The 25,240-nt window shown below is 44.6% G+C and overlaps 1 protein-coding gene across 2 annotated transcripts in view; it reads left to right on the forward strand.

Annotated features, from left to right (window-relative positions):
• The window catches only part of TNR (tenascin R), a 761,475-nt gene that overhangs the window by 583,622 nt on the left and 152,613 nt on the right, over positions 1 to 25,240 (forward strand). For both annotated transcript variants that reach the window (XM_086956605.1, XM_086956613.1), the window contains exon 9: positions 13,661 to 13,846. In XM_086956605.1, the coding sequence (XP_086812731.1) occupies positions 13,661 to 13,846 (186 nt within the window). The remainder of the gene's footprint in view (positions 1 to 13,660; positions 13,847 to 25,240) is intronic.

Below are 25,240 nucleotides of genomic sequence, written 5' to 3' on the forward strand. Positions count from 1 at the left end.
CACTTGTGCCACAGCCACAGGTGCAGAAGTGGATTGTTTTGACTGGGGATGGCCTGCTGATGTACTGCCATTTCCTTCAATTTCCAGCCGTTCTGTTTCAAACTTCTTGGCTGACAAGGCTAGCCAACGTTTGTACTTTAGAACATGTTCATCATCAAAAGGAAAGAATGCTTGGCCTGCCAGCGCCTTTTTGTAGCGTGGATCCAGAATAGTAGCACAAATGTAATGCTGTTCTGAGTGGATCTTTTTAAGACGTTCATCACCTTGTAGGAGCTCTAATAATTGCTCGGCCAGAAGCAAAGAGTCTTGGTTTTTATCTTTTCTAAACACAGAACACACCTCCTTCAGTTGGTCCTCCAGCATGTACAACAATGGGATAGCTTTTCCCAAATTAGAGTCCTCCTTGCTGACTGCACGCGTGAAGAACTCAAAAGGACGAAGCATGCGTGTCAGGCTTTCAACTATGTTCCATTGCGGCCCACCCATCCTCAGCTCCTCTGCACCCTCTTTAAGGAAATATTGATCGAGTTCCGTATACTGCTCATACAGACGCTCAAGCATGTAGAAGGTTGAGTTCCAACGTGTTACCACCTCCTGGATGAGTGCTTTCACTGGCATTTGATGTTGATATAGCAGGCTCCTCAGCTGCTTCCGGGCCTTAAAAGAATGGCTGAAATGCTTGCACATTTTTCGGCAGGTGTCCAATACACCGTACGCTGCACTGCCTTTATTACCCAAGAATTTTTGGACAACCAGGTTTATACAGTGCGCCAAACACGGCACTCTGAAATAGTAACCGTCCCTCATGGCCTTAACTATATTGGAGCCATTGTCCGTGGAAACATAACCAACCTTGCGTTTTAGTGGGGACAGACAGTTAAGGACCTTTGTGTTAAAGACATCCAAAATGTTTTCTGCTGTGTGACGTTTCTCCAAACCAAACATGGCTAGTGTTGCATGTTTCCGAGCACCTTTAAAAACAATGTTAGTGTCAACACCTGAGTTTAGCTTTGCTTTAGCCCCTGAAAAAGAGACCCAGTGTGCAGTGATGCACATGTAATCAGCGCCTGCGCCACTGGTCCACATGTCTGTTGTCAGATGTATAGTGTGAACAGCACTCTTCTGCAAAGCTGCCCCAATCACCTTCAGAACATCTTCATGTAGTGCTGGAACCGCAACTCGTGCAAAATAGAACCGGCTAGGAACCTTCCATTTAGGGCAGAGCGCTGTCACTAATTCTAGAAAACCAACCCCTTCTACAAAAGAAAAAGGGAGAAGGTCCAGAGCTAGCATTTTAGCCAGCTTAGTGTTATACAGACGGGTCATTGGGTGGTTGCGTTCATATTGCGCTTCTGTAAACAACATCTTTTTAATGTTGCCCTGGACCAAGGATTTACGGGATGATGATGATCTCTTCGACCCAGTTACGCTCGCTGATGAACTTTTCCGCATTGATGTCTCACTCTCTCCCACACTCTTAGTGTGGCTCCCATGGGGTGTGCTGCTGACAGGGGCACTGGGTGTAAGTGAAGTGTTTGAATCGTCTTCTACCTCCTCGTCATCACCAGATGAAAAAACAACGTTTTCATTGCGTGCAATTGCGGCTTCCTTGATTGTGTGTAGGTGCGCAAACCATTGGACATCGTGCGTTCTCCTAAGATGACCTCTCTGGCCTCCGGTACCATAGTTGGAACCCAACTTACCACGACTAACTCGAAGCTTACAAATGCTACAAATGGCTATGTTTTCATTTTTTGGGCAAACACTAAAGAAGTCCCAAACTGGAGACTTGAAATGTCTTCGGGGGCCGGAGGAGGCGGCGATACTGGTGGTGGTGGTCCTGCTGCTAATGCCAGATGAAGTGGAGGATGTGGATTGCCGAACTTCAGTACGTTTTGCACTTTCACCACCACGAATTGAGGTCGAGGACGAGGTGGGTACCTTCTTGCGAAGAAATATGGAAGCGGTAGGTTTTGGTGTACTACTTAACTCCAAATCTAATGATTCCATTTCCATTGCCTCCTCGCCGACATCATCATCACGCTCAGCAGCTTCTCGGGATAGGGTCAAAATGTCTCTTTGGTGCATGCCCGGTGGGGCTGCAGTGACCTTTGTGATGACTGGCTCGTCGTCATCGTGAGAGGCTTCATCACCAGCAGTATCTGTCACTTCTTGTTGAGCCTCATCACACTCCATAGGTTTGAGTTTTTGGACGACCTTCCTTTTACGCTTAGGTACCGGTGTCAGATCATGGTGTGCCTCACTCTCAGGCTGCCGTGGTGGTACCCATTCGTCATCCAGATCATCAGAAGGCGGTGGGCTTGAAGAAGATGTAGACACCCCCCTTGATCTTTTCCTTGCTAGGGATGTGGAAGACAATGAATGATCATCAGGAAGAGTGGCTTCCAATGATACCTCGGCTTCATTGTCGATTTCCTGATGTGCCCCTACTTCGGGAGGAACAACTATTGTGGGCACTTGTGAACCTCCATGCACCTTTGCTTGCGCATCTCCTTTTGCTGCCTCTCCTTCCACATGTACTTGGGCGTGTACTTGCACATGGTGTTGTTGTTGCGGCTGTGTTGATTCAGGGACATTGCTGCTACTTTCTTGCGATGAGCCAACATCACTGGTCGATGGTGATTGGAGAAGTACACTGACTGCCTCTGAAGCACTCAAGGGCTTTGACTTAAGTTGGCGTGGTGGTGGAGGCACTGAACCCAATGGAGCAGGGGTGCTGCTCCCAGCTTGGTCCCCAGCAGAACCTGCTGCAGCAGGCGTACTTTTTTTTTTGCTCCCAAAAAACGTGGCGGGTGGCACACCAGCCTCCTTGGTACCTTGCTTCTTCTGCTCCTTACTAGCAACTTTCTTGCTAGAGGAGCTACGGAGAACTTTCTTTGGGGGCGGGGCCATCTTCTTCAGAGCAGGTCAGACAGCAGGCCGCAGTTGCACGAATTGTAGAGTTGTCTGAGGCCAGACGTGACGTCGCGTGACGTTATGCTGCACACACACACCGCTGCAGGACTTCTTCCTGGCACTGGTGGTTCTCTTGAGTCTTGTGCACCTAAAAAAAATGGAAGACAGAGGAACATCAGTTCAGTTATAGAGCACAAAAAAAATCGAAAAACACTGCAAAATCAGCACAATCCCAATCCATCCATGCCCTCCATAATGTTTAAATTCAAGACAACCCACAGAAAGACTAGGCCCATGCAAGACTCACTAGTACCCCTGGGCATAAATAAAGGTTGAAAAGTAGGCAAAATGGTTGGAGGCCTAACAACAAAGCCTGCATTCAAAATGGCCACTTGCCTGCCAGCACATGGCCAGTGCCTGTAGGTGCACTCAAAATGGCCACCAGCCACATGGCATGTCCCTCCCCATGAACACCCCCAAAAATCGAAAAACACTGCAAAATCAGCACAATCCCATTCCATCCATGGCCTCCATGATGTTTAAATTCAAGACAACCCACAGAAAGACTAGGCCCATGCAAGACTCACTACCCCTGGGCATAAATAAAGGTTGAAAAGTAGGCAAAATGGTTGGAGGCCTAACAACAAAGCCTGCATTCAAAATGGCCACTTGCCTGCCAGCACATGGCCAGTGCCTGTAGCTGCACTCAAAATGGCCACCAGCCACATGGCATGTCCCTCCCCATGAACACCCCCAAAAATCGAAAAACACTGCAAAATCAGCACAATCCCATTCCATCCATGCCCTCCATGATGTTTAAATTCAAGACACCCCACAGAAAGACTAGGCCCATGCACCACTCACTACCCCTGGTCAAGGCCCCAACAACAGGTCAAAAATCGAAAAACACAGAAAAAATCAGCACAATCCCATTCAATCCATGCCCTCCATGATGTTTAAGTTGAAGACAGCCCACAGAAAGACTAGGCCCATGCTAGACTCAAATACCCCTGGTGAAAAGGCCACAAGTACGGGCCCAAAAAACGAAAATCACTGAAAAATCTGCACAATCCCATTCAATCCATGCCCTCCATGATGTTTAAGTTGAAGACAGCCCACAGAAAGACTAGGCCCATGCTAGACTCAAATACCCCTGGTGAAAAGGCCACAAGTACAGGCCCAAAAAACGAAAATCACTGAAAAATCTGCACAATCCCATTCCATCCATGGCCTCCATGATGTTTAAATTCAAGACAACCCACAGAAAGACTAGGCCCATGCAAGACTCACTACCCCTGGGCATAAATAAAGGTTGAAAAGTAGGCAAAATGGTTGGAGGCCTAACAACAAAGCCTGCATTCAAAATGGCCACTTGCCTGCCAGCACATGGCCAGTGCCTGTAGCTGCACTCAAAATGGCCACCAGCCACATGGCATGTCCCTCCCCATGAACACCCCCAAAAATCGAAAAACACTGCAAAATCAGCACAATCCCATTCCATCCATGGCCTCCATGATGTTTAAATTCAAGACAACCCACAGAAAGACTAGGCCCATGCAAGACTCACTACCCCTGGGCATAAATGAAGGTTGAAAAGTAGGCAAAATGGTTGGAGGCCTAACAACAAAGCCTGCATTCAAAATGGCCACTTGCCTGCCAGCACATGGCCAGTGCCTGTAGCTGCACTCAAAATGGCCACCAGCCACATGGCATGTCCCTCCCCATGAACACCCCCAAAAATCGAAAAACACTGCAAAATCAGCACAATCCCATTCCATCCATGCCCTCCATGATGTTTAAATTCAAGACACCCCACAGAAAGACTAGGCCCATGCACCACTCACTACCCCTGGTCAAGGCCCCAACAACAGGTCAAAAATCGAAAAACACAGAAAAATCAGCACAATCCCATTCAATCCATGCCCTCCATGATGTTTAAGTTGAAGACAGCCCACAGAAAGACTAGGCCCATGCTAGACTCAAATACCCCTGGTGAAAAGGCCACAAGTACAGGCCCAAAAAACGAAAATCACTGAAAAATCTGCACAATCCCATTCCATCCATGGCCTCCATGATGTTTAAATTCAAGACAACCCACAGAAAGACTAGGCCCATGCAAGACTCACTACCCCTGGGCATAAATAAAGGTTGAAAAGTAGGCAAAATGGTTGGAGGCCTAACAACAAAGCCTGCATTCAAAATGGCCACTTGCCTGCCAGCACATGGCCAGTGCCTGTAGCTGCACTCAAAATGGCCACCAGCCACATGGCATGTCCCTCCCCATGAACACCCCCAAAAATCGAAAAACACTGCAAAATCAGCACAATCCCATTCCATCCATGGCCTACATGATGTTTAAATTCAAGACAGCCCACAGAAAGACTAGGCCCATGCACCACTCACTACCCCTGGTCAAGGCCCCAACAACAGGTCAAAAATCGAAAAACACAGAAAAATCAGCACAATCCCATTCCATCCATGCCCTCCATGATGTTTAAATTCAAGACACCCCACAGAAAGACTAGGCCCATGCAACACTCACTACCCCTGGTGAAAAGGCCACAAGTACAGCCCAAAAAAACGAAAATCACTGAAAAATAAGCACAATCCCAAGCCATCCAGCCCCTCCATGATGTTTAAATTCAAGACACCCCACAGAAAGACTCAGTCCACCCACCACTGAGTACCCCTGGGAAAAAGGCCCCAAAACAGCCCAAAAATCGAAAATTCCAAAATTTTAATTGCAGCAACTGTATTGCCCCAAACAAACTTACTTGTAAAATTTCTAATCCAACAGTGATCCAAAGAAAGTCAAAAAGGCCTCAAATCCAAAGATCCAGCAGCATCCACAAAAAGTAATCCTTCCAGCTGCACATCCAAATGAAAAGTGACCAGGAGATGGACAAAGCACTGGGAGGAGCCTGCTGAACAGGAACAGGAAGTTGAAGACTGTGGGGCACTTCCTTCCTCCCACCCCCCTGCACCCCTCCCCAAAATGGACTCCTCGCTAAAAAAGTGCAGGCAAATGTCAAACTAAGGAGTTATTCACATAAAAATCATCATTTCTAGAAGGTTTATGCTGCTTGCTGGTGGATTTCTTGTGCAGAATTGCAAATTTATATTTTCGCTCGCCGCATCTCAAATCTCGCAATTGCGAAGTACCGCGAGACGTGATCTCGCCGTACTCGCGTTGACAAACTATCGCTGGCAAGCCGCGATGACGTAATCGCGCTCGCCAATTCCCGCGGGATCACACAGCAAGATCCAAAATGGCGCAGCACTCGCAAACTATCGAAAAAAACAACTCGGCAAACGATGATAAACGCCGCGCGCCGCAAAAATTGTATCACCAACGCCGCGCGCCGCCAAAAAAATCCGCTGCGTGCGAATTTGCGGATTTTGCGGGAAATCCGCAAATCTCGCGGATTGCGGATTTCCCGAAAATCCGCAAAATCCGCGAGCGTAACGGATTTTCCGCCCATGCTTAGTCCCAACATAGTTTCAATTTGTTCACGATGGCTGTAGTTTTGTTAATCAATGTTCTAGCAATCTGAGGCACAGCCTTCTATGGTAACAGGGACTTCTGAAGAAATCAAAATCTTCACCCTTGCGGAAATTCCTATTGTGTCCGATTGACTTAAACCCTGTAGGTGCCCCATCTTCTTAGTCCTCTAGCTATCCATAGAGGAGTGTAGCCTCTGAAAGTGTTTTTCCATTCTATTTTCTTGTGGGTACCTCCACGTTCTAATTGCCGTGGCTGTCTGGGGTCAGATCCATAAGCCGAGTAGTGCCAGACAGTGCAGCTAAGTCGTCTTGGATCCTAGTGCCTGTCTGTCCACCTTGGAGCGAAGGGTTTTGCTGGGACAATAAGGTCAATTTAGTCACGGTAGCAATATGCAATGTTCAATAATACTTCTGCAGATTAGAGTGTGTAGTGTCTCTATCATGGACTCCACGTGCAAATATTTTCAAAACAATTCTTGGGGAGCCCGATCCTAGCAGGGTACGGATTACCTTATTTACATTCTAGAAAAGGGTCTCTCGCACCTAGCATGGCATTTTCTGAAGCAAGTGAAAACATCTGGGAATGGCAATCTTTTCTATAAAGTGCTGATTACACAGCATTGAAAGAGGTGAAAGCCTCCCGCGTGTCGCATCTCTCAGAAACATCTCCATGACTCTGTGTAAATTGGATTCATGGGACATAGTTTCATCCATATCACATAACCCTTAAATAGTTTTAAGAGTTCAAGTATTACTCTGAGAGGTGATGAGTAAATGAGGTACCATGAACGTATGCTCGTTAGTGCTAAATCTGGAGGATCTTCCAAACATGTAGATCAAATATATAATTCTGTCAATGGAAGCATTTGGGTATGTCATATGCGGGAGTAGGTCATCTGCATATAGCTATATTCTAACATTGACTGAGTTTCCAATTTAAGGCCTCTAATCAGGGCATCCTTCCTGACTTAGCATGTTAATGGCTCCAGCACTACAGAAAATAACAGGTAAGAAAGTACCCCTAGTACAATGGTTCTTAACCCTTTGACTTTTGTGGACTTAATCCTTACTGGAAGCTGGGGACACCCACTGAATATTTATGGAATCCGGAAACCTCAGTGAGTCTTTACTGGCAACGGGGGACCCCAGCTTAAGCAATTTAGAACATATTAATGAAAAAACATTGCACAAATGATGATATAGTTTATTTAATTCACGTACAAATCTCCAAAACTAAATTTTTACATTTAATTGAAAGGTTGGAGCTCTTCGAAATCCAATAAAGGTGACCCACAATTCATAAAATATTCTGCTTGATGCAAATGCACTTCCCCATGAATTAATATCTAAGGATACCAACTTAATTTTTAGCCTCCAATTTCAAATTCAGAAGAATTTACATAACATTTTAACATTTTCAGTTTTACATTTTGCTTCTTCATTTATATACACTTTATTCATCTGTTAATATTATTTCATTTTCTAAGCAGTTGCAGACTCCTTGAGTAGGCTTTGTACACCTTCAGGTGTCCACGGACCACAAGTTAAGAATCAATGTTCTTGTAAATATGTTAGAACCAATGTGCTCACATAAACAAACGAATTGCATGCAATTGCATTTTCCCACTGACATTGGTCAGAGCCGCCTCTCTGTTGGTGTGCTTTATGATTAGTTAATTGTTAATTAGTTGGTGTGGATATAATGTAATAGAGTGCCAATTAATGGTAATAATAAGGAAGAAACGTATGCCGATTAAGAGCGGGTTTGGCAAGATTGTGTATATTATGTTGATATTCCCTTTGTCCTTTAGAAAATGATGCTGGATCATTGCGCATTATTCTTTATTTAGTTAAATGGGTTCACTAATTGCGTTTAAGGTTTTAGAGCAATCGAGTGCTGTGTATCCTCACAAAGGCTGCTCTGTCAGGTGCTGCATTTGTTCCAAGGATATGCTTGATGTAAGATAATAGAGATTAATAGTGGGAACACCTGTTATTTATACTGCTGAGGAGCCACAAGGCTGGCATATACATTTTTCTTATTGATATGTTGTTCTTTTATTTTTCTTCTTCTCCTTTCTTCTTCTTTTTCTTCTTCTCCTTCTTCTTCTTCTTCTTAATAATAATAATAATAATAATAATAATAATAATAATAATAATGTATTGCTTCCTCTTCCTTTTCCACTCTTTCTTCCTCCTCTTCCGCTTCATATTCCTCCTGTTCCACTTCTTCTTCTTCATCATTATTCTCAGCTTTCTGCTGTCATTGTCTTTATGCTGGTGGTGGCTAGTTGGACTATCTTATGAAGAGTTTTTTGAAACATTTTATTTGTGTACTTGTCTTAAATATTCACTCATTTTGCTTTGCTTATTCAGTCATCGATGGGCCATCTCAAATCCTGATGCGCAATGTCTCCGAGACAGTGGCCTTCGTCGAAAAACTTCTGTTCACCCTCGCTTTGACGATGGGAACAAAGTACAGTATTTGGCCAAGTATAAGAACTGCAGACTAAAAATGTTTTCGAGGCCAACCATTAAATGAGGTCCCTCAACTGAATCGAAAACATTAACCTCATCGAGAGACAATTCTGCTTAAGGTTCTGAAACCATAGTCTGTGCATCCAAAAAGCACCTGAGATTTTTTCTAGTACCCCTGCCTGATATAAATCCAGATGTATCTGAATGATTTAGCCATGTCTTAATGCTGTGCAGGCACTTGGCCAGTATTTTGATGTCAACGTTTAGCAGAATAAAGGGGCATATTAGCAAGGGCTTTATTGCCGCTTTAGCTGCACTTTTTGCTGCTAAAGCGGAAATAGTTTTATCGCCCTATCAGCAAGCTGTCTATAACAGGCGTTAGCGACAGTTTACTGACGATAGCGGACAGGTTTGCCATTGCCTTGCATGCCTGCGATGATTATCGCTAATGACATGTAAGGTAGGCGTTCCCAACTCGGAGCGACTGAAAACAGTCGCTAACACTACTTCCCCCTATTACCAATGCAGGAGAAGCGTTAAAAAAAGTTGCGCTAAGCGAGTTTATCGCTAGTATTTAACACCTGCTGGAAACCTGAATTACTTGTAATCCTCAATGGGAGGTGGATTTTCAGGCTAAGTCCACCATGGTGTTAATGCGTGAATGTAGCTGGATTTCCATTGATATTCAGCATTTTGCTGCTATCGCTGGATATTTTAACACAGTGGAGATAAACGGTGCTAATAGCATGTTTTCTCCGCAAAAATATTCAGCGATAGGCAGCGATAAAAATAAACGCGCTAAGCGCGTTTTGCGATAAATATCGCAAGTTCTTGCTAGTATGCCCCATGCTTATATATGACACCCAGTCTGTCCTGCAATTTCCTTCTTTATATATTAGTACTATATTTGTCAGCCTTAGGTCATAACGTAAACATAGCTCCTACTTAGCCAGTTCAAACATTAGGGGGTCCACTTTCTTGTTGGACAGCTCCTTGAAAACTGGAGGTGGTAGTCATGTAGAGTGAGGGACCTAAGCACTTTCCATTTGCGTAATAGGTTCTGAGACCACCTCAGCTGCCAACACCCTGCTGAGCTCTTTGCAACCAGTCATGGAAAGGTGCATCTCGATCCTGGATAAATTCCTCTTCTGTAGACCTTGTGATTTAGAGTGTCTCAATGTGGTCTGCAAAGGCCTGTACTATCTCAGTACTGTGGCTCAAGGGAGACATCAACCATCTAGCACTGACACAATCCATCTATGGCCTTCATTCTGCCATATCCTTCAATTCTTATGGTTGTTTTTATGTGGCAATGAATTCAACTTGGGCTTTTTCTGGTGGACATGGATTGGAAATGCAATCTCTTGAGCTTTAATGACTCCCTTGTCACTAGATCTCTATACAATGGGAAGAGTTTTCTATCCAATCGCTCCTCTACTGCTTTATTTACTTGGTCTCTCTTCTTTCTTCCGAATCACATAGGCTGTGGCTTCTCCACTACAACAGTATTGTATGCTAACCGGAATGTCACATCTGAGTGTACTGTCCCTTTAATTTCCATGAAGCAAATATGTTTGATGTCCCTCAAATGTTTACGAATCTTTCAATCTCTTAACATTGATAATCAGGTATTTAAGCTTCACTCCAGTAAACAACCTCCTACCCTGCCTTCAGGGATCTGCTATAGCCAACTTCCATGGATCAGTGGGTCAGTGTTTGTGACATGAAAAACTGACCTGTCCTGGAGAGAGTTAGGCATGTGCACCAGACTCCTAATACTGCTGGTGCTTTCCATTTCCTTTTAGTTCACACAGCCCCCAAGTTCAAAGCTTTGGTAAATGTATATACATATACAGCATAAGGAGTCATTTTTTATCTTGTACCAGTTCTGTCCAACTCTTCTGACATCATCTGGGTCACATCCATGCCAATAAATACCATGCCCTTAAAGGATCTCTATATGCAGGGTTCTCCAAAGTCAGTCCTGGAGGGCTGGATCCATGCCAGATTTTTAAGATAACTGCATTTATCTAAATGGGGATATACTCAAAATCTGGCATGGATCCGGCCCTCCAGAACCGACTTTGGAGAACCCTATTCTAGAGCAAGGATGTACCATTCAACAGAAGGGAGTTATATATTATCAGAGTGCTGCCTTCAGCCATGCAGTCACCGAGCACTCATTCACCCACTGCTTCTCATGATACAATGAGCCCCCTCATGGGTATGGGCCCCGGTGCCACTGCGCCTGCTGCCCCAATGGTAGCAGTGGTGTCGCTGCAGACCTAGAACGGGAAAATACAAAGTTGTTTAAAAAAAAAGACATACATTTTTGCAAGAAAGGAATAATGTCCGATGCCCCAGTGGTCCAGAAAAAACAGATTGTGTAGAAGTGTTTATCTGTTTATTGTTCTGACACAAGTACCATGGATATAAACAGCTTTGTGTTATACAGGTCTATTCATAAAAGCTAGAGGGGAAAATAAATGATCTTTTTTGGTATAATGCATAACTGCAAATTGAATTACCTGTAGGCATTCCCATTTTTTAAAGATAAGTTCACCGTAGGTCATGGAATTCTGCAGATTAATTATTGCACTACACATCTCTCAGAAGAAAAACCCCTCACTACATGGCTGCCGGGGTTCTGTCAGCCATGGTTTATAATGGGGGAATGTTTCTTTTCTGCTGCACATTACAGGAGCTGTCTTTTTCCCATTTCTCTCTCTTTTTTTTATCTACAGCCACATAATGGAGGGTATTTAAGTCTTCATCTTGCTCCCTCCCAGAATATAGCCACTATATCACACTGATGATGTGAAAAGAGGATGAAACATGCCTGTGGTTGTTGAGCTATCTGAGGGGTGTTAGTATTTGGCTTAAAGTAACCCCGCCTTCAAATGATATTATTACTAAGCAAATTTGCTTGCAATCCCGTTGAAGCTAAAAAGGGGGGGAGGGGGGGCGTTCCCAGGCCAGTGAGTATCTGCAAACCTGCAGATATCCCAAGATAAGGAGTTACCTCAGGAGTTATTTTAGGACCGTACAGCTGTCCACTGTACGGAATGCTGAGTTTGTCTTGCCAAGTCACATTGGCTAGTGCATCTTATGTGTGTACTCACCATGCAGTTAGAATTGTTTGGTAACAAAGTTACAGCAACATCTTTACAAAATGATATCAAGTACGCCTGTACATGTATGGCTTCCTCAAAGGTACTGATAACAAGGTGCATGTGGGAGGTGAGGGAATGGAACTAGACAGCCTCAACAGGAAGAGCCAGAAACATATTAATAAATTCATTCTAAAATCTAAATATAGTCAGATGTCACTTTGATGCATAAAGTAACAGACACGCCACATATTCTCCCTAAAACCGAAAAACCGGAGTTGTGGCGCTCAAAAATAAAAACATCACAATGTTGTATGTATGCACTTTGTCTTTCGTAGCTCTTTTTCTCTTTCTAGTCTTCCATTTCTCTGTGCAACTTGCAGTTTTATATTTCAGTCCATCTGTTACAGCACAGTCGCATTACAGAGTTTTATGTTTGTACCCTTTCTTTAGTAGCCCTTTTTTTCTCTTTCTGTACCTTCATTTCTTTATGCAACTTTCAGTTTTATATTTTAGTCCATCTGTTTACAGCACAGTTGCCTACACAGTGTTTTATGTATGTACCCTTTCTTTAGCAGCCTTTTTTTCTAATCTTTCATTGCTTTTTATACCTCGTAGTTTTATTTTTTAGTGCATCTGTTACATCATAATTTCATCACAATGTTTTATTCAGGTAGTCTTTAGTATCCCCTTTTCTCTTTTCTCTTTCTGGTCTTCCATTTCTTTGTGCAACCTGCACTTTTACATGTCAGTCCATCTTTTACATCACAATTGCGGGTTTCAATAACCCCAAGATCTCAAGCCCCCCAGCTTTACAGGCATTGCAGTTATTCACGTGGCTTACATTTCCTCACATACAGATTCAGGGTAACTTGTAATATATGTTTTGCTCCATCTCGAGCTCACGAGAGGAATATAAGCTAGTCCTTCGGAAGTTGCAAACAGCATAGTGCTTCAGTAAATGTTCAAATTACATTTGGAGCTAGGAAGGAACTAGCAGGGAAAACGGGTGTGTTGAAACCAGCGCTCGGAATCAGACCCTGAATCCAGAAACCTAATGTAAAGCTTTGCGGGCCCAGTGCTTCATTTGTAAAATAATAAGAGCCGGTGCCCAAACTTTTTAAAGTTCTTCTCAGAAGCCTGCGGTCAGTGCTTTCATAGATCAATGTGCAGAATACCTTGCACCTCACAAGGCTAATAGCCTTGACTACACTCCCTTCCCCTTCATTTCATTTAGGTGGATTCATTTTTCTTCCCTGCTTTCTCCCTTTTACAGTTTTTGTGTCTTTCTCGTCACCTTCATTTTCTCCTTTTGTGTTTTTCTCTCTCGTTATCTGGTTCAAAGTCTGGTGAGTAAAAGCTAACTGCTGGGCCCCAAAAAGGAGTGCTTGTGGCACCACCGGCAACCATTGGTTCAAATCAAGTAATGGCTCAATTGAAAGAAACCAACATCAAAGTTTTTGAGGTGTGCGGCGGTTCATGCAACCACCAGCCTGCTTAAGTGTTCCTAGTCATGAAATAGCGTGTTGGCCAATGTCTGCTCCCACAGTGCTAGGGAGAGTATGGATCTCCTACCATGTTCCCCTGCTCGCTAGGGAGAGTATGGATCTCTTACCATGTTCCTCTGCTCACTTTGTTGTGTTTTCCACCAGAGATCGATGCCCCGAAGAACCTGCGTGTGGGCGCGAGGGGGTCGTCCAGCCTGGAGTTGGAGTGGGACAACAGCGAGACGGAGGTGCGCGGCTACAAGGTGGTCTACAGCACGCTGGCCGGGGAGCAGTACCATGAGCTCAGGGTACCAAAGAACGCTGGGCCCACCACCAAAGCCGCCCTGACTGGTGAGCACGGTAGACTCACTTGTCCAAAATTAAATTGGGTCCAGGAGAACAGCTGAATGAATTATACCCCTTAAAAAGACCATTCGTCTAGCAACCCTTTTATTTATTTCTAGATTGTATGTTTTGTGATTTGTAATGCATGTGCTACAAACCCCTTTTCAAAATTCATGAAGCTGTACAGGTAAATCGAAATGTACTCATGGTTTGTTCGGCCAAACACTACCTCAATCCCTCCTCATGAAAACATCTTCTCCAGGCCTCTCTGTGCGTGTCGTCACTTAGAGGACACAACACTCAGCACTCCCTTGTTGTTGAGACAAACCATTGGAAATAATTTCCTATATCATAGAACATCACCTAAAGAGAGAGTGTGTGTTGTAGTGGGGTTTGTGCAACACTGGAGCAGCTGTGGGTTTCTGGAATGGGGTATTGCTCGGTGGTGCGTTCTTTTCAGTGTTAAGACTTTGGAGAATCCCAAAATATAGCTACCATTAGTGCATCAGGTAGGCATGTACCTTGAATATCAAAACCAAAATATCAATGGCACAGAATACAGAGGACAAAATATTGAAACTGAAATATCGACAGGTAAATAAGTATAGGTTTTCTGTTCCTAGCGCTGCATATGAACCTCAGCGATTATATCTTCAAATGAAATGAAATGAAATGAAATGAAATGAAATGAAAAAGAAATTTCTAAAGCGCACTGCGGCCAAGCGGCTTCCTGGCGCTGAGGAGCACAACAGTATCTACAGAGGGTCCCATGAGAGGTTAGCGGGGAAATGCCTGAAGAAAAAGAAAAGTTTTAAGGGCTTTGCGAAAGTGAGAAAAAATGGGGATAGAGCGGATGGAGAGAGGGAGATTGTTCCAAATCTGGGGGGCCAATACAGAAAATCGGGTGCCCCCGGTTCGGGATTTGCGAAAGCGGGGGACATGAAGGAGAGAAAGAGAAGAAGAGCGGAGAGATCGACTGGGAGCGTGGGAGGAGATTAGAGAGTTAATGAAAAGCGGGGCAGAACGAGCGTGCGCCCGGAAAGCCAGACAGGCTAATTTAAACCGGGACCTGAAGAGAACCGGGAGCCAATGGAGGGATTTGAGGGCCGGGGTGATGTGGGAGGATTTGGGAAGACGAAGGATAAGGCGGGCCGCCTGGTTTTGGATGGCCTGGAGACGGCGAGTTTCGTAGGCGGGGATGCCTACGTACAGGCCGTTGCCATAATCCAGGCGGGATGTAATGAGGGCCGTGATAATGGTTTTAAGGGCATCAACAGAAAAAAAACGGGAGATCTTGCGAATAAGGCGGAGGGAGGAAAAACAAGAAGACACAACGGAACTGATTTGGGCGTGGAAGGAAAGATCATTGCTGATCTTGATGCCCAAAGTCCGGACTGAGGAGACAGGAGAGGGGGGAGGACCAAAAGAAAGGGGCCAGTGAGCAGAGGACCAGGGATTAGACGAGCCGCCGGTAAGGACGAGCTCTGTTTTACGGGGATTGAGCTTCAAATGGTTGAAGCTCATCCACTGAGAGATGAAAACAAGGGTAGAACAGAACTTAGGAAGAGAGTCAGCTGGGGAAGAGAGATCGAAGACGAGCTGGAGGTCGTCTGCGTAATTATACACAGAGACCCCCAGCTCGAGAAGAGAGGAGATGAGGGGGCGGATGTAAAGATTGAAGAGAAGAGGGGAAAGGGAAGAACCTTGAGGGACCCCACAGGTGACCGGGAGTGGGGGAGCAGAAAAATCAGAAAGGTGAACTGCCTGTGATCTGCCTTGGAGGAAGGACGCGATCCAGGAGAAGGCGGTGCCTTGGATGCCCGTTGCGCTGACACGGTCGAGAAGGATGGCATGATCGACCGTGTCAAACGCAGCGGACAGGTCCAAGAGGACCAAGGCCTGGGGGAGGTTGCTATCGGCCTTGCCCTTAAGTTCATCCAGGACCGCGAGGACCACTCCCTCAGTGGAGTGGCCAGGACGAAAACCCGCCTGGTGGGAGGCCAGAAGATGATTCTCCTCAATGTAGGCGGAAAGGCAGCCTAAATGTGGAGTTAGAAATAGTAAGTCTGTACTTCCCTATATGCATTTACCTTTCGATATTTTATAGGGGTGGGCATAACTCAGATAATTCCTTGTAGAGTAATCATGCTGAATTACCTAACAATTATGCGAGATTATGCAAAATTATGCAGGAAGAGTAATTCTGCATTTAGCACTGTTTTCTTAGTGGAAAAATACTCCTTTGCATTCAAAATGAATGTGAGGATACATTTTGTGCTAAGAAATTATGCTAAATGAAACAGAACGTAAATAGCGGGTGTGAGAAGCCACTCACGGTCGCTAAATGTGGACTTGGGGTAAGATTTTACCCCAATTTATTCCCAAAATTGACGTGAGGATGCATTTTGCACTAAGAAATAGCACTAAATCCAACAGAAGAGCAGCACAAGCAATCGCTCACACTGCACTCACACTGCATTTGCTAAGCAGGTTGTAAATGTGTGTAGGGGCTTCTGTGTTGGGTGGAGGCGGGACAGTATGTAGGGAGGGGGCGAGATATGGTAGGGGAGGAAAGGGGAAGATTAGCTCTGCTAGGTATGGTAGGGGAAGAATAGGGAAGATTATTTCTGTGGAGGTCTTTCCTTTTACATAGAAAAATAAATCACTGCGAAGCAACAGACAAGACTTGGCTCGTGTTGCAGCCAAAGTCTCAGCCAAGTTTACCAGTTGCAATTACGGGCCAGTAAAATCAGGACCATTGTTCCGTTACCCATGAAAAACGAGTGGGGGAACACCAGGCCAGTCGTGATCAGGAGTAGTGCTATCCGCCCTGGGATACTGCTCTGCTTGACTCATAATTAGATTGCAGGTGTGAGTAGTGCGCTCAAGAAGATTGCATATTCCAGTTAAAAAGCTGAGGAGTATTTTAGGACAGAATTTGATGAGTACTTTAGGTGGTGAGAAGATGAGAAGCATTTTAGGTGATGTATTCCAGGCAAGTAGGTGATGGACGTTCTAGATGAGAAAAGTGAATAGTATTCTGTACAGGAAAATGATTCTAGGTGAGAAGCTGTGGTGTATTCCAGGTAAGAAAATAAAAAAGTATTATAAGGAAGAAGATTAACCCGGGGCGTAGTTTGCGAAGTAGCGCTACGCTTAGCTACGCGAAGTGCACTTCACACTACGCGAGCTACGCTAACTGCATAGTGCACTGTGCAAAATGCTGTTCGCACTGATTGCACAGTGCCGGATGCTTGTCCCCACTGTGCAATCAGTGCAAACTGCATCTTGCACAGTACAAGTGGTGGTTTTCTGTAGCTCGAGTAGATTTCTACTCGAGCGGCAGCTTTCTCAGCACGGACTGGTAGTTTCTCATTGCGAGCGGTCGAGAGCATACGCGAACACTCGCAGTGAGAAACCTGACCTCCCCGCGTTGAGAAGCTCGCCAGGAGGTTTATTTTCCACGCTCGCGATCGGCAACTTGATGTTGCTGATCGCGTACGAGGAAAAAGTCTCGCCGGGATGTAATTTTGCTTGCTCGCGGTCCCCAACTTGACGTTGAGGACTGCGAGCAAGCAAAAAATGACCTCGGCACTACGCTACGCGTGTTTGCACTGTGCTACATGTAATTCGTGTAGTGCGAAGTAGCACAAACTTCGCAAACTACGCGAGCTTAGGGAAGTGCTTTGCCCAGGCTTAAAGAAGATAAGGAGTATTCTAGCTGAGGATTGTTCTATGTAAGAAGGTGAGGTGTATTCTAGGTGTGAAGAGGCAAAGAGTATTCCATGTGAGAAAGTAAGATTCATTTCAGGTTAGACATGAGGAGTATTCATTGTGAAAAGGGGAGAAGTATTCTGAGTGAGAAGAAAATAAGATGTCTTAATGAGAAGATAAGGAGTATTCTAGGTGCGAAGGTTAAGAATGTTCTGTGTAAGAAGATGAGAAGCATTCCAGGTGAGACAGTGAGGTGAGAGGTGAAGAGTTTTCTATTTGAGAAGTCAAGGAACATGGCAAGCAAGAAGGTGAGGAGTATTCCTAGTGAGATGAGGAGCATCCCTGAAGATAAGATGGGGAGTATTTTATGTATGGAATAGTTTAAGTGAGAAGGTTTTGGATTGTGAGAGGGGAGGTGAGAAGGACATGTGGTCTTAGGAGCTCAAGTGTAGTTCAGTCTTCTGAGGAGATGCCTGTTGGCTGATCAGCAGTGAGTCTTGACCCCTTGTTACTGTTGATACCAAGACTTATGTTCAGTCACCGCTGCAAAGAGTCCAGTTTTTTACAATCAGCTAAAAATATTCACAATCTAATCGTAATTCTTCTGCTCTGGTATATTTTTATGTTTTGCTTCTGCGTGACCACCTCCCACACAGCGTTTGTTTTTGGCCATTTGTTGTATAGCGTGATTCATGTAGTGCTTATATTTGATGTGACTAGGCATCCAGAATATACCAGAATAGTCCCTGTTTTTCATCATTTGTTCTGTCAAATTTCAGTGATTTTAGCACATCCTGGTTTTCAGAGAGGTTCGCCTGAGTACAGAGAGGGGCAAGTTTTCATGAGTTCCAGTACAGAATTTGTTGCCAGCCCCTGGCAAAAAGACATTCAGTTGACACAGATTATACTGTATGTAGAAGTTGAATTTAAATACCCCTAGCATCTCATTGCCTGTGTTGTTGATGAACTTTGACAGTTAAATCATTCTCTGCTCCTTGGTTTGATGCAAAATGTGGCATAACAGCCAGAGCTGCCAACTTTGGAACTGGAGAACCAGGTTTGAATTTGGCATCAGCTCCTCATCCTGTGATAATGGGCAAATCACTTAGGGGCAGATTTATGAGGCCCTTGCGCCACGTTTACACCGCTGTTGCGTCACGCAAGGCGGCGTAAACGTGGCGCATCCCTACGAGGCATTTACAACATGACGCATCTATGGAGATGCGTCACGGTGTAAGGCCCTGCGCCAAATGAAACCTGCGTCAGGTTTCATGTAGGCGATCCGGTGCAGAGGGGGGCGTTCCGTCGCAGGAACACCCCTGGAAAGTGACTCAGTGAAATCTACAAGATTTCACTGAGTCACTTTCTATGACAATTCCTTACGCCTGCTTGAAGCAGGCGTAAGGGTGATGCACCATGCAATGTAGGGGTGGCCGCTGTGCATTGCAGGAGTCATGTCGCACCTGCGACATAACTCCAGCAATGTGCCGCCGTACGCCGAAAGATGCGTCACGCATCTTCCCTGCCTTGCACCATGGTGCGCCGCATTGTAAATGCGGCGCACCATGGCTGGCGGAGCTGTGGCGCACTGTGGCGCACATTAACTGGCGCATCCCTGGGGATGCGCCAGTTAACGTAAATCTGCCCCTTAATCTCCCCGTGCCTTGTAAAAAATAAATTGACCATGTATAAAGTAATCTGGTGCTCATGTAGAGCACCAGTCTGCGCCATATAAAATGCCCAAAAAATAATAAGAATACATGTCCCGGTTTTGATTTTTTAAATTTAGCATGCTCTTAAATTGTGCAGGTTGTTTCCACCAATATTCATTTTGGAACTTTGAGCCAGAACAGGAGTGAAAAAGGGAGAAAATGAAAAACAAGCATTTGCAATGCCAATAAGTCTGGCTTTAAAGGAATGTTGTATGGGAATGTGAAGTATTATACGTAAATAGCATGGGAGTGGATGTGTATATGTGTGGAAGCAAAGAGCTGTAGAATAATAATATTGGTGTAGGTTAAATAATATGGTGAAAGTTGCACTGTCAAGCCAGACCTAAACATCCATGTAGGTTATTGACTGCCCTCTGCCCATCTGTGCTGTTGACAGAGAAAAACAACATGAATTGCCGAGTTATCTAAGATACGTTAATAGCACTACAATGTCATGTGTGTGCCCCTAAAAGTTCAACCTCAGGCAGCTGGATACATAAACAAAATGATCAAAGTTTTGTAGAGGGTAAGTACTTTTTGTGGAAGCACACAACTTCTGGCCAATCAAAACATGTACTCCTAGCTCCCAACATGTGAGTGGAGCCAATCCCCCTTTCCTTTGATGATCAAATAATTGTCTGGTGACAGCTGCGCTGTCAAGCAGGCCATAAAAAGGAGGACTAGAAAAATACAATTTGAAAACTGTGACAAAAGGAGAAAGCTGGGATGAACAAAGCCCGGCAGGAGTGAGATAATGAGACTCAAAGCTTGTTATGCTGAAAAGAGAGGAATGGGGTGGAGTACAGACTAACTGGAGACTCATCAGAGAGATGAGAAGCCCTGGCCCCGGACTCTGTGAAGTTCATCTCTGGACTGAGCCCATCACAAAAATATCTCAGCCTTACACAGAAGAAGATGGAATTTGATGAAAATAAATTTCAGGGGTCCTGATAAAAGGATGTCAGCTCAGTCATGTGAAGATAGAAGCGCCCATGTACAAGGGCTGCGACAGCTGCAGAGCAGCCCCCGGCCCAAGAGAGCAGCTTCAATTATTAATGCCTGCTCATTTCGACTACATGAATGTGAGAGCAGGCCTTGAAATATGTTTCATTTGTACTGTCACTTCAGATGGAATTGGCCTCACTGATCTTCTGCACTTGGCCATCTCTTCCCCTCCTTTCGTAGCCTCTAGCCAGCTTGCAGCCCCCCCTCGTCATTTCTGTACACCTCACATTTTGTATCTCTTTGCACATGTTCACATTTCACTTTTGCAAACACCCTCCCGCGTCTCCGTAGTTCGCTCACTTTCTCTCATTGTTGCTCTCACATACATTCTCATACTCACGCTCCCTTTCTCTCCTCTCTTTCTCTTGCTCTCTTTATCTCACTCTCTTTCTGCTGCCTCTCCATCTCCTGCTCTGTCCTGATCTCTCTCCTAGAGAGCATTCCAGAAGTGCCAGATGGGTTGGTCAGCGCATGGGCCGTTTAATGGTCTAGCGATCTAGGTCCATATTTATGAAGCCTTTGCATTGCCCTTGCATCACGCAAGGTGATGCAAGGAAATACAAATCCTTCAGTAATATTTACAAAGCCACGCATGACCTGATTTGCATGGCTTTGTAAAGATATGTAACACAAGGCATCTGCTTGCCCTGCGCTATGTTACATTTCAACTTCTGAGGTGTTCCATGGGTGAAGCTTGGGCATTGCCATGCATCCACCCATGGATTTTGGCACAATACCAGATTTACATGAGCGTAAACGAGGGAATTCGTCAAAATGCTACGCCTTCACAAGTGAGGTGAAACGAGGAAAAATATCTTTATTTTTTCTCGTAATTCACTCTTTCCACATGTGCTGCTTTCTGCAGCACACATAGAAAGAGGAAAAGGCCTCTAAGGCTTGATTTTGTGCAGGTGGATATCTCTTCTTGCACAAGAACAATGTAGTCTGTAACGGCAGCATTCTTGCACCATGGTGCACCTGCTCAAGGAGAGAGCAGAAATACTCCATATCTTTGTCGATATGGAGCATTTCTGTTCTCTCCCTTTCATGCAACGCAGTGCTGCAACTTTACTTGTGCCATGTGTTTTGTGAAAGATTAGTAAATATGCCTCCTGGTTTTTACTGCTGCTTTCCCTGACATTACCAAAAACATTGCCTGCAGCAAGCACACATGCACGCAGTCTCCCATACATTACAAAACATTTCTATACAGCTGTCTGTACAAGTTCAAAACTGCCATATTTGCAGTAGTGGGCCACTTTTTTAGCTATCCAAGTCATTGATGGGTGGCACTTTTAATTTGGTGAGCAGGCCTATTTTCTATCCGGCCATGCTCTCCTTCTCTCTCCTTGTCTCTCTCTCTCACTCTTTATTATCTCTTTTTAGGTCTCCCTTCCCCTCTCTATCATTTTCAACCTTAACCCGTGTCTCTCTTTCTCACCTTCTCTTCTGTACTTTCTCGCTCTCCTTCACTCTCTTCCTATCTTCTCTGCCTCTCTTCTCTCTCTAAGACTTCTTCCCATTCCTCTGTCTCTCAATTCAATTCAGAAAACCTTTATTTAATTTGAAATAAAATCATAAAAGTACAGTTGCAAAATACATCATACTTAAAACTGCAGAATAGCGTTCCTACAGGGATAATACAGTGCATACAAAATATACATGAAAAACTTCCTGCTAAATAGTTCTGAAAGTGCCTGGTGAGTAAGATGGACTAACAACAAAATATAATAAAGCAGCATATTCCAACAACTGCAAAACAATACTGTTAAACAAAACTCTGTGGGTCCGCTATGTATCTGGACCCTTCCTGCTGGTCAAGAGCCCATCCTATTTCCCTTCCTGTCTTTTCCAAAATCTTGGAAAAGCATGTTAACACTCAACTCTCCACATTTGTTGAGACTCATCAGCTTCTCCATCCTTCGCAGTCCGGTTTCAGGGCTGCGCTCAGCACCAAATCTGCTCTTCTTGGGTTTACTGAATGTCTTAAAACAACATCTTGACTCTGGTGGCATGGCTGCTCTCATTCTGCTTGACCGAAGTGCGGCGTTTGACACAGTGTCTCATTCTATTCTGACAGGCAGGCTTGAGTCATTGGGCATTGAAGGCTTGGCATTGAAGTGGGTGATCTCCTTTCTAAAGGATCACACCTTCCAGGTCTCTTCGGCCAATTTAAGTTCTAAGACATGAGATCTGGCCTCTGGTGTTCCTCAGGAATTCATTTTGAGCCCGATGCTCTTTAACGTTTATGTTCATACGTTAGCATATGTAATTGAGAAGTATGGGATTACCCTCTGTTCATATGCTGATGACACTCAGATCATCTTTTTGTTATCAGCCGCCCAACATCAACATATCTCATTATTCCAATTGGGCCTGAGGAATATCTCCTTTTGGATGAAAGAAAACGTGCTGAAGCTTAACGGTGATAAAACCAAGGTCTCCTTTTTGGCTCTAGGGACCCAGCCACTGGCCGGACTCACTTGGGCTGTTATCCACCCCACCCCAACAACTAAGGTCAAGAATATAAGGTTACTGCTACCTGTTTTTCTGTTCTCAAGTGGCTGAAAAAATCCTTTGGCTAATACCCTTATCACCCAGAGAATGGTTATTTAGGCTCTGGTTGTATCTAGATTGGATTACGGCAATGTGCTGTACCTGGGCGTAGACAAGACCTCAATTCACCATCTATTCATCATTCAGAATGCAGCAGCCGGTTACTCTTTCGGCTACCAAGGCATGCCTCAGTTTCTCCCCTGCTTCACAAACTGCTCTGGCTTAAGATTGCTAAGCGCATCGAATTCAAGGCTCTGTACTATATGATCAGGGCCAGACATGGCCTAGCTCCCTTATATATTCAAGGACTGGTGACTCCCTATGTGCCCATGCGCCTGTTGGGATCGTCCAGCCTCTCGCTGTTTGCTACCCCTAGGTTTTGACTTATCTGCATGAAGGGACGTTCTTTTTCTTACCTTGGTCCTAAGCTGTGGAATTCTCTCCCGGCCTCTCTGAGGAACTGTAACTCCTTACATGCCTTACGTAAAAACTTGAAGACTTGGCTTTTCTAGCTGCCCGCTGTGGTCACGGTTACCTGCTTCCATCCTGCACCTAGAAACCCCTCTGGGTAGCTGCACAAATTATAAGTCTCTTAAATAAATAAATATATAAAATGTAGCAGAGTTTAGTGGTGAGCCTGTGCATGAACATTTTTAAAGGAACTACCATAAGTCGCTATGCTGCAGGAATAACTTATATAAAATGCAAAAATAGAATGTGCTACAGTTGAGTTATCCTTCTAAAGCTTTGCGTGCTCTTACTGCTGCTTTGAGGGAGGAACACACTCTGTAACACACATCCGAAGTATCTATGAACTGCAAGTGAAGTCCCTATACTCTGCAGTGCCTGGATGCTAGATTCTTTAAAAAGTTTTAAATGTAAATTTAAAAAAACTTAAATATTTACAGAAAAATATAAAATGTAATTAAGACCGAGGAGAGACGTCATCTCACAGGCAGGCTACTGCACGCACCAGAAGGAAGCATATTAGGCACCCAACTGAGTCAGCCCTAAAACGGCCAAGGAGGGACCTTTCCTTGCATGTAAAAGGGAGATCTAAATACAACACTATGTTGTTTTTTTCCCCTGATGTAAATGGAGTCCTTAAGGCAGCTCTTAAGCGCTTCCCCACTGAGCCTCACCGACCGGTTGAGCTCCAAAAAACGAAGCTTGACAAGCCGTTTATCTTCCTTGGATAGGGACTCAGGCATGCCAAAAAATTCTGGGAATCTAATCTCACTAAATGAGCCCTTCAGGTAGGCAAGCCAAGCTATCCTCAGCTCAGGGGAACATCCTTTACAACGCGGATGTTACCCTGCAGTGCAGTTACGATGCGTCTTTTACAACGCAAGTCGTAACCACGACTTGCGCTGGAGGGCGCTTTAGGCTAAGGAATAGTAGATTTACTATTCCAACACCTTCCCTACTGTACGTAGGCTGGTGTTGGAATAGTACATTTTACTATTCCTAAATCCAGCACCCCTACAGCGCATGTCGTGGTAACGACTTGCGTTGTAAAAGACGTGTTGTAAAGTACCGCGATGTAATACATCGTGTGGTAACAACGTACATCCTAGCCCATACTCAAGGTACGCAATCCTTAATAATCTCCCTGTTGATGCCGGCTTCCTGAGAAGTCACTAGTGATACCTAGAGCATCAAAGGGGCAAAGTGCACTAGATCCGATAAATACTGATAGATTGTAAGTAATGACAGCATTGCTGTGTGATCTTGAAGCTGCTGCAGATTAAATGGCTCCAATAAATATGGACAATTTAAGGTAAGAGTTTCTAATCTGAGTATGCCAAGTACTTGATGAGTCAAAACAAACTCTTAGGTAAGGAAAGCTGTTGACCTTGGTCAAGATGTTACAACCAATGGGTACGTTTGAGATGTTGGTTTCATCTGGGCCACAGGCCATTGTATGTGACTTGCTAACATTGGTTACGAAGACCAATTGGTTCATAAAAGTTCTGAAGGAACCCACTAGCTTGCGGAGAGTGCTAGGTGTACGGGCCATGATTAGCACATTGTCCGCATATAACAAAGCTGGGATGTAGTTCATCCTCATCACCAGAATATCATCAGAGGTGTTGGCTAGGCAGGGGATAAGATTGTTAATATAGAGAATGAATAATACCGGGGCAAGGAAGTATCATTGGTGGACCACGCGGAAGAGGTCAAAAGGGTCAGTAAGTTTCCCCAAAGGGTCATAGAGGACTCTGGCTGCCAAATTAACATGAAGGGTGTAGAAAACCAAGACCAACAGAACATTTACCCCAAGATCCAATAGAAGCAAGCACAGCTTGGTATGGTTGAAACAATCAAAAGCTGTGTAGAGGTCCATAAAGTAATGTACAGTGGGCAACACCTAGCTATACTATACTTGCCCAGGATGAGATGCAGGTTTAAA

Source organism: Lissotriton vulgaris, chromosome 1_1 (genome assembly GCF_964263255.1).
Source record: "Lissotriton vulgaris chromosome 1_1, aLisVul1.2, whole genome shotgun sequence".
Taxonomy (NCBI): domain Eukaryota; kingdom Metazoa; phylum Chordata; class Amphibia; order Caudata; family Salamandridae; genus Lissotriton; species Lissotriton vulgaris.